The sequence below is a fragment of the Convolutriloba macropyga genome, chromosome 3 (assembly GCF_964194025.1).
Source record: "Convolutriloba macropyga chromosome 3, txConMacr16.3, whole genome shotgun sequence".
NCBI classification, from domain to species: domain Eukaryota; kingdom Metazoa; phylum Xenacoelomorpha; order Acoela; family Convolutidae; genus Convolutriloba; species Convolutriloba macropyga.
In genome coordinates this window covers 66,894,975-66,905,774 of record NC_134470.1, presented here as the reverse complement: position 1 = coordinate 66,905,774, position 10,800 = coordinate 66,894,975, and the positions used below count along the sequence as shown (strand labels likewise).

The 10,800-nt window shown below is 35.9% G+C and overlaps 2 protein-coding genes across 2 annotated transcripts in view; one reads left to right on the top strand and one right to left on the bottom strand.

The window, feature by feature from the left end:
* Window positions 1–9,673, top strand: part of LOC142336711 (uncharacterized) — a 15,517-nt gene extending 5,844 nt beyond the window's left edge. The window contains exon 6 of the mRNA XM_075385623.1: window positions 9,596–9,673. Coding sequence (XP_075241738.1) covers window positions 9,596–9,673 — 78 coding nt within the window. The remainder of the gene's footprint in view (window positions 1–9,595) is intronic.
* Window positions 1–10,800, bottom strand: part of LOC142336383 (uncharacterized) — a 547,349-nt gene that overhangs the window by 460,865 nt on the left and 75,684 nt on the right. The window lies entirely within an intron of this gene.

The window sequence follows — 10,800 nt, the reverse complement described above, 5'->3', positions numbered from 1 at the left end:
TTTCCCCCACTGTAATTTGCAATTTCAAGCGACTCAAGCGATAGATCAAGAGATTTTACTTCAACTTTGCTTCAAAATTGGATATATCTGCAATTTGATTTCATGATTATTGTTTTTGAGGATAGCGCAAAAATTAGCGAAAACGTCGTAATGCACTTTCGAGCCCAGCCGTAATGCAATTTCACCCTTTTTCACCATTGAACTTTCTAATAACTAATAGATTGTCAATTAGATCGAAATGGAAGAAAACTTAGTTGGTGTTTTATTTCAGTAGATAGTAATTATAGATTAGGGAGACAATTGGCAGTTTTCTAATCACCCAAAGAACTGTTTACAAGACCAATTAAGTCTTTCAATTAAGACTAAAAATTAGGGCTCTTTTCTGTTATTGCCCCCCACGTCTATTTGCACCCCCCATTTATACATGTTATAGCATATTGGTTGCATTTCATACACTTACATATACAATTATATACAAACGTCATTTACAAATTAATTATGCAGCAAAGTTTTGAAAATAAGACGCATACGGTAATTCAACTTTGCTTATAATGTAAGCAGACAAAGAATAATGCGGGTTTTAAATATTTTTGCGCTTTTCTTTCACAGGAATAGCTTTATGGCACTGATTTTTTTGACAAGTGTAAACAAAAGTTCATCCATTCGTCCACCGGTACCGGCAATTTATTATGACTAAAATAACAGATCTCTAAGGACCAAAAAGAACATATTTGGGGGGTGCAAATAGACTGGCTATATGAGGCTGGGGGGGCAATAACAGAAAAGAGCCAAAATTAGGCATCAATTTTCTAAGATAATTAAATGCTTAAAAGGGGGAACTGGGTTGAAGTTATCCGTGAATTATCATAATAAAATAAAAGCCTTTCTTATAAGATATAAGTAATTTAATTCCACGTTTTGAGCAACTATGCTCCATCGTGGAAATGAGTTAATAGCGCAAAATGTAAAAGGCTGACAAACTATGGCACTAATTGAAACTTGCCTTTTCGGACATTGGCCTCGTTTTTCTCATTAAAAAATTTTCGATAAGCGAAAAATGACAGCATATTAACTTCGATAAAGCATAATTTTAAGTTCTTTTGCATTAATAAAACATTGTTCTGCGTATTCTAGTATTAAAAAGTCTCTAATTAAGATCTTGGTCAATTTAAATAATCGTTGCAATAATAAACCCTTGAATTCTGAATCTTTCAATCCTTCAATAATAAACCCAAGAACTTATGAAATAGGTTTCAGTTTTGGCCAAGTTAACTGGGACTTTGAATGCCTTGATATAGTAAATCAAATTTGCTTTTTCTTGATCATTCTTCTAAAATTGTGAACTCACCTCATTTTTACAGCTTCTTTTTGGGGCGATCAATCGTACTTCAGTTGAGTAACAGCTTCAGTTTAATTTGGAATTGCATTTCAGATGAACGAATTGTTCATGCTTCGCAATTTTTATTTGTCAAAATATGGCCGACAATAATCTCACACCAGGACTATAAGATTGATTTTAGCACATTTTATAACGGAAACAAGCAAAATATCAAAAGGCTATTCTTTATAAAAGACTTAATTAGATGTGCGATGCTTTTAATGTTTTATGGGATGATAAATGCTATTAAGTGACACCACAAATATATGCAAAATTTAAAAAACAAACTATAAACTCAAACAATAAACGCAAAATTATACTTTACACGATAAAAACGGTTTTAAAACTTTTGAGAATATAGCTGAAAATAAAACAATTATAAAAGTTCCGAGGAATCAGAAATCTGAAGACAAAAATTATCAAGCACTTAATAGTCAAAAAAGAGTCAAAATTCTCTACCAAACTTGATAAAATCAATAATGACAAAACGTAAATCGATTTTGAAACCGCCTGTTTCAAAACCTCGAAATATTGCAATCGTCTGATCTTCTGTTTCTGCTGTAAAATGTTGCAAAGGAGCGTCTTTTTGGCCGTTTAAGCGCTTTTTATAAAAAATTAGGCTCACTGTTTTATGCGGCTAACATACACAGCAGATCCGTTTAAAAGCAAAATACAAACAAAAACAAGCAATTTGAACGTAGAAACTGCACACAATAATAAGTGCGGTGGTGTTTTTGAAAAAAAAATCAATTCATGGCAGTACAGTCAAAATAAACATATATTCAAGGCTCTTAAACGCGCGTAAATATACTCAGCTTATATAAGCAATATAGCGTGATTTTGGTTGGTCTTTTGTTTTTGTTTGCTTATTTATGAGGTATACCAAGTGGTGTTGAGGCAGTTTCCCTGTAAAAATGTAGTAATTTCTCCTTCCTCGTTGTTTGCGTTTCAGACTGAACCACAAAATAATCTATAAAAGGCAGCTGAGTTAATATAATGTGTTCTAGTTGCGCGTGAGCTGCGCAAGGAAATACCATCCCACTGCAACTTTAGTTGCTGATTAAAAAGAGAAACCGTTCAATCGTCTGTATAGCTTATTGCAGACTGAATCCAGTTTCAGGTGCCAGACGGCAACCGGTATATCCAGACTGTCCCATACGTAACGCGCTTATTTCCACACCGTCGCAGACTGAAACAGCTAATGTCAAAAGTTGCGCGTGTTCAGACTTTCGTGCGTTCAGGTTTTCATGTTCTGGTTTTCATGCAGTCACAAGACTTTCATGCGTTCATGTTCAGGCTTTAGTACGTACGTTCACGATTATTTTCCGCATTCACCAGACTTTCGTGCGTTCATGTATAGCTGAAAAAAGACCAAATTTTTCTTATCTTTTCTATTATTGTTCTCGAGCTATTTTGCAAACCCTCGTCTCTGGTTTTAAATGTTATGGTCTATGGACGACCGTCAATACTTCTTTCATAAACATGCCACAACAACAAAATTTTGAAGTTATTGTAGTGTGACAAAAATAACCTGATATGAGATATGATAATATATTGAGATGTTTTTTATTACACATGTCAAATATTTTCTAAGAACTGCAGATCAAAATGCAAGTCTTAGTCGAGACTTGCAATTTGACTTGCACGTCTAGGCCGAGATCTGGATTTTCACTTGCAATTCTAGGCGAAGACTTGCACTTGAACGTGTACGTGGTTTCTAAGACTAGCATTTAGACCTCTAAGTGTAAAAAGTGACATGATCAGCGCTCTGAATCAGCCCTGATTTAAAACGTGCAATTAGACGTGCCCAGTACTGATATTGGCTGGCAGACTACGAACTACACAGCAAACTATTGCAAAGAGGACGATTTAATTTTTAGCGGATGAAACCCGGCAAAAATGCAAGGCTCAGGGCAATAACGCAAAGGCTTCAAGTTTTGTTTCAACTTCATGTTTTAATTGCTTTTTAGTCTTCTTTTTTTCTTATCTGCTTTTAGTTTCTACCACGCGAGGATCTCAAAGATTTCAAGAAAGTCATTTTTATCTAAACAAAAAATCCTTTTCGAAGCAGAAATATGCTTAGCATAATCTTCATGTTAATAATTTGAGAGCGCAGGTTCTGAATAAAGAGGGGCGAGGAAAAAGAAAGAACCAGACCTGTACACCCTGGTAACAAGGGCGATCATTTTTTAAAAAAACTTGTTCCATAGGAAGAAAAGATAAGAAAAGAAATCACCCTGAATGGATTACCCTAGAAAACTGAGACAATATTATTCAAAAGAAAACTATTTGTTATTTTCATTAATTTTTAACTGATTTGCACAAGAAGCACTATGCATCAAATGCACAAAGTTGTTGCCAGTAACATTGCTACACATTTTTGAACAACTAAGTTGGACTGAAAAAAGCGCAATCCATAACGAATTTTTCATAGTATTTCTTCCGAAAGAGTTCAAAAGGTCAATGAAGTGACTCAGCTTAATAAGGGATACCATTGAAAAATGTTTTGTTCATTTTTAGCGCTTAAATTCTTCTATTTTTCCGCAAATCCGTTTGCTTGTTGTTCAAACCTACAAAATCTAAATGACATGGTCTTTCTTTTTTGCAATTTTTGTAGGACTGCCCAGACATAAATTTATGTGAAAATCTTCTGCAGACAGGCTTTCTCATAAAATTTTGTATCATCGTCCTCTGGAAAATTGATTCAATGAACAATCATTTCCTGCGACCCACATTTGGTCCGTGATGGACTACTTCTGTTATTTTCTTCAAAATGCCAACACTCATCCGATTGAAACTCAAACAGGAAATTTAAAAAAACTTGCATTTTCTGCTTTAGTCATTATATACGCAACCAACAAACTGAATGCTTCGAAGTTGACAAGATGACCATCTATGAATGCAAAGATGGCAAAGATGACCATCTATGAAAAAAAATCCTAAGAAAGAAATCAGCCAAGCTTTAGCGCATTACTGCTTAGAAACAAACAAATTTTGATTAAGGACTTACCTGTATAGTCTCGCGGGTCCCTCTTTTGAAGATATCAGGAGGTTTTCTGTCTTTACCATCACAACTGAAAAATCTGAAAACTCATGATTGTCATTGCTATCACCGAGAAGATTGAAGACTTATTTAGCCGTTTTTGTATTCAAAGAGCACAATTTGAAGGTCCAATGCTTGTTACAGATAAAGGAAAAAATCAATAAAACAGTTGTTGTTCTGAACTCAACATTATTTGCTGCAGAGTCATCTTATTTCGAGTCTCTGGTCTTTTGTGTTGCAAATCAGTTTATGTCGAGACTTTCAAACTAGATTCAATTTAAAAAGACAAAAGATGTTAATAAGTACATCGTCAACCTGGAAAAACACTTTAAGCATGGGTAATTTTGATAGCTTGGTGTTATGTTATCGTTGTTGCTGCGAGCTCTTTTAACTTTCTATTTTCAAACATTGACAGCTTGAATTGAATCTCAGAGCAAGGCAAATCTATATATCAAAGTTCCCCTTTGTGCATGAAAGAAAGCACCAGAGTTATTTTGCAATAGCTTGCCTTGGAAAAAAAATCTGGAGTGTCAGATGTTTTCAGTAATCGATGTCTGCTACGAAAAATAGAGCATTTTAATCAGACAAAAAATTTATCGTATCAAACCAAATTCAAATTCAAATTCAGAGGACACTATGCAGGGTGGTTGAAAAAAGAAACGATAGCTTTTGGAATAGCAAGCCTGGAGAAATGATAGATTTTCATCTGTTTTTAGTGGCAAATAAGCGCAAAACATTTTAAAAAATAAAGGGTTCTAAAGGAACCAAAGGTTTGTTCAAATCCCACCATTTTTTCCATATGCTTAGGTAGGGACCGGAATGATTTAAAGTTTTTGGTCTTGCTTGTCTCGGAGAAATATCATTATCCATGTGTCCGTTCACTACTAAGCGAAAAAATTATTTCAAGACAAGTAAAATTTTTTCAAGTTTAGCAGTTATTCAAATCAAAACAAAATGTACCTGAGGCATTGCTTATGTTCATGGGCTTGAGTGAACAAAACTTTTTATCTGGCTTACCTGTGGAGAAATTAAAATATTTCTTTCGATAATAAATACACAACATATTTGAAAGTTATGCTTTTAATAGGATCCAGGAGCTGTTCAAATTGATTTGAACGTTACATGAGGTGTTCCCTGTGATTATGGGTCCTGAAATAAAATTTGGTCTATTTGGTTGGTCTAAGAAAAATTTGGCCTTTATTTTTTAGTCGCTAATAATCGAATAAATTATTTGAATCGGGTCAATGAGTTGTACAAATCAATCACAATATTATGTGAGGTATACCCGATTTTTATGGGAACTGAATGCACAAAGATTAATGTTGTCTATCTTTTCTACAAAAATGTGACGCGTTTTTTTAATGTTATTTTAAGTATTGTGTTTGCTAATTTTTGTAATATGTAATATTTTCTACGGAAGATAGAGTTTGAGCCTAGTTTTTTGCTAGTTCTGTGCACAAAAACCGCTGCAGTTGAATGTTTGTAATTTCCCCGTAGCCAGTCGTCAGCCCAGAAAAAAGGGGAGTGATAACCCAGTAAAACATACGGAAAAATCTGATTTCTGAATAAACTGTAGCTAAAAAATTTAAGAAAACGTATCTGATCAGACTTCCTTGTGCTTTCGAGATGCTTTCCAGGCCAATTATTTTATCGAGAAAAACGGGGAAGAAAAAAGTGGAAAATAGGACTGGAAAAAAGTGGGGGAAACATTGACTGCTGTAAAATAAAGTGTTACATTAAATTAATGATGTAATAAAAAAGAGTGAAAATTCAGGTGAGCCCTCCAAAAGCACCTCCACTGCATCTTCAATTTTTTTTCACAATCATAAGTTTCTATTTTTCCACCCTCATTAAGGGTAGCGCTACTGAGGTAAAAGTTTTTTCTTCTGCTCTTCACAATCTTTTTTCGTTCTTTTTCGGTAAAATCCCCGGCCCGGGCTTCTATCCGGCCGCATTCATGTAGCCAGTAACAGGCCGACAAATTTTGCATTAAAATATCTCCCACGTATAGAAATGGGCGCAGTCAATTTTACGTGTGAAGGCAATTCATCGTTTTCTATTGCAGTCTGCTTAATAGTCAAATCGTAGCACCATAATCAGATAGTACTAAAACTCCTCAATCACTTCAAAAGAAAAGCGGATTTCAAACTGGAGTTCAGATCTTGAACTGCAGAGCACGCCAGAGTCCACCGCAAAAAAAACCAACAGTTCCTCCCGCTTTTCTATAGCAAGCAAAAAGGAAATGAGAAAATTGACTTCAAATACAGAAAACGAAAATCGAAGTCAGAATTTTTGCAAATTGTGCTTCTGGTAATATCGGCACTGCCATTTTTTTTAAATTATGCGTACAGTCATGATCTATTTTTTGATATCTAAGCACTAGTTAATTATCTCTTCTCCAGACGTCATGGTTGTGATCAATATAATTTTTGGAAATTTTGTTTTCTTTCGGATGGGAAATTGCTGAAAACAGCAAAGCAACTTTGGCTTTAATGAAAGACGGCAAAGTAGAAATAACGCTGGTAAAGACAGAGCACCCAAAATCTTGGGCTCAACAACCTCTCACAACTTGAACCAAACAAACCAATGAGGCCAATTTGACGACACATTATAGTGAAAATGACACAACCAATGATTGAGCCAAAATCAAAACAAAAACAAGGACAGAAAGTTTTACAAGGGCAGAAAGTTTTACAAAAAACTGGAAATCAATCTAACAATTTAACGCCAATCTATTTGTTTTCAATGTGGATTTTCTCTCCGTTCACTGAACAGAAGACTTGCAGCTCCTCCAAGGTACCTAAAAATTGTTTTTATTCAACAGATGGTTGCAACCATCAAATCACATTTCCTGGATGTTGTACTCGTATCGTGTAATTTTGTTTTGTATCAATTTTCTGCGTGAATACGTAATATTAATTGTAGTATTAGAGCTGCTAGAAATGAACGAATAATTAATCCCACATATCGGCCGCATACTTTTAAGCGTTAATTACCACTACTCTTAGCACCCGCCAAGCAAACTAACGCGCGCTTAGCATAAAAATATATTAGCAATTGAGTCTTTTCCTTTATAACCTAAAAACGAGACTCTATTTAGGTCTGGATTATCCAGGACCAAACCCAAAATAGAATCAGAACTAAATATGAGCAGGCGCCGCTAATACTGCTCAATTTCCTTGCTCTTTGAACTCGGGGAAACGGCGCTTTGAACATTTGCAACTCAAAAAAACTACTGAAAGCAAAGCAGGTGCATCTGAAGAAAAGTAATAAATTCCCCCACAAACATGAAGCATACATGAGCGGAAGTGGAAGAATTAAAGCGCCTACTCAATGATGAAACTATGCTGCAGGGTCTTTTCTCCCACTGATTTAGCTTTGCCCGTTCCCAAAGCAGTGGTTTTGCAGGCTCAATGGTTCCTGCTTTTCTAATGTTTGTTGAGGGAAGAAAACTAGTTTTTTTTCCACATGACCAGAGGAATTTCTCTCAATTTCTGGGCCAATAGGAAAATTAAGAAACCATTTCACTATGATCGTGAGCATTGTTTTTCCGCCCTATCAGCTCACACGGATCTGAGAACAATTTTCTAAAATGTTCTCAGCTAAAAGGAAAAAGAATTTCATTGCAATCGTTTTAGTCTCTAGACAACAGTCATATTCCTTTCAACCAGAATTTTCTTCTGACAAACAACACTCTAGTTTAAAACTAGAAAAATACCACATTTTCAATAACGATTAATAACAAGTTTTCGCAACCAGTTTTAGCTTGACGACTGAGCATAGAAAACTGCAGTTTCCACTCCAAGCAACCAGAATAAGAACCCCAGCTCCACCCGAATAACAAGATAATTATTAAACATGTGTATATTTTCTTTCTTTCTTAAATTAATACTTTCAGCCCCCCATTTTTTAATTGTGACTTATAGCACAAACAGGTCTTAGGCATATATTTTTGACTTCGATTTGTTATATCATTTTTTCAAATTAGATCGGCATACAAAAAGAGATCACCTATTGTGTGATCTGTAGCAGCCCGCTCTAATTTTGATATAGTACAGATTAGAATAGTTACTTTGCGGCACAAATTTTGTTTTACCACACTAGGCAGGATTTTTAATAATAATAATAATTTTGGTTCCTGCGTAATCGCAGCGTAACATCATTAGGCCTACAGTAGCCTGTTCTCAGCTGCCCTTTTTCTTATTATTCCCCACATTTCAGACTATTCTTTCAATGAGCGGCATTGCTCTTTTTTGGTGTCTATAGCCATTTTTTTGCGTCTGAAACTTTCACGTGGTACCATCGTTGCAGCCAACATTGGTCAGGCTATGGTCGTCAACCTGAAACTATGGTTAAGTAAGAGCTCATCCTTACACAGACAGCTTCACGGAGGCAGGGGGATTGCACTCTCAATCATTGGCGTGTGAATCACACACTTTACCTGTCGGCTGTCACGCCACATTTTCGGTTGCAACAGAATGCAAATTTAATTTCGAAATGAATTCTACGAAGGGATCGCAAAAACAAATTAGAAGAGTTATTCCAGCTGAATTGAACAACGGCAATTACCTCAAAATTTTTGACAGTTGACAGTGAAATACACAAGAAAGTGAATTAATTAGACACGTGACGTCTCAAACTTGAAAATCCCAATTGAATAATGAATGACAAGAAGTTAGTAGGAATCAGTAATCTTAAACTAACAAATAAATTAAGTTCAGCAATGAGTGCAAGGAATTTTTGTTTTAGCTGAACAATCGGTGTTCGCTTCAGCGGCTGTATAAGCTTCTAAAGCTGTGCAAATGGGCACATCAGGTTTAAGTGTTGACAAATAAATTCGTACCGCTGGGACCAGAAATGGGGAGAAAGGGTTCACCTCGTAATTCACTCCCTTTGTAAAATTTTGCGGCACGATTGATTGTAATCCGCTATCAACGTTCTTTGGCTTATCGATGTGAGTTGTTTTTTCTGTCATGTGATTTGTTTTGTCCGCTTTTAACTTCATGTGTTTTTAAGATTATATTTCGACAGGACCAGAGACGTCTGAACAAAGTATTTTGTTTTTGGTCTGTTGGTTTGCAACGCCTGCTACGCCAATTGCTTCTGAGTTATTTTCAGCTGGTCGTGAAGTCTTGGTTGTGTTAATGATTTTCATTGAATTTTGTTTGTTTTAGAGTGCAATTATCACTGCTAATGGTTTGCTTGGGAATCTAACTGGACGGGCATCAGAGAAGCTGGAAACTATAGACTAAACTTAGCTGAGGTCCTCTCTCGGGGAGGGATGTTTGATTTTCTTCGTTCACTTGCTTTTTCCTTGCCAAAATTTTGTACGCTTACTGATTTTGTTTTTCACTAGTAGGTGATTTTGGCCTTCTCTGCGCGTATTTCGTTAGTTGCTTTTCTTTTTCCGCTTTCGTTCAGAGTTTTGCCATGACCAACCTTCCGATTGTGACCTGGTTCAATGGTTTTAAAGGTTGCATCGTCTTCTTTAATCTCGATGGAGCTCTAGAGGGGATCTGATAGATTTAATAAATTGTTTATAGATAATCCTGTGAGTCATCCCATCCAGGTTGAGGTGCAAAACAGAAGTGACCTCTGATCAGACCCAAGATCAACGCACATGGTGAATTTCTTGACCAAAATTGCAGGGTCTGGGATTTGGTTCGATTGCACAATAACATGATCAGAGGTCATCAATGTCTGGGTTGGTCTGATCAGAGGCGGATTCAAGCGCACATTTGTCTCATCAGACAAGAGTTTGAGCTCAATTGGGTCTGATCGGACACCATTTTGAGCGCAATTTATTTCAATTTTTTGTACTTTAACTAAGAGATATTGGCTCTGACAAGAGGCAACAAAAACAGCATTATGATCAGACACACATCTAGAGGCTGATGGTTTTTATCAGAACCAAAGGGGTCTAGCTGATAGCAAATGCCTGTCCCCTAAGAGGAAATTTTCAATAACTGTAGACCATGACGTTTCTTATGGAAAGCTGTCTAAGTTCATCCATTGAGTCAGAAACATGCACTAATGGTATACTAAAACATTTTTCTCTCAGCAGTTCGGTTTTCTTTTCATTAGCAATACTTTTAGAATTGGCTTTTCCTAAGATTAATTTGATGCTGCAAACATCTATTTTTATGATATGAATATATTATAGCAAAATTAAAGCGATTCATTCATAGTAAAAAAAACCATTCACTGATCAGACTAGTTCGATCGCAATTGAATCTGATCAGAGGCGAAATCGAGCTCACAATAGTATGATCCGAAGAAATTTGAGCAAACGATTATCTGGGCATTGATCGGGGTTTTGTTTGAGCCATGGTAGCAAAATCGTTTGGACAATGGTCTGATTGCGATGTGATGAGTGGTC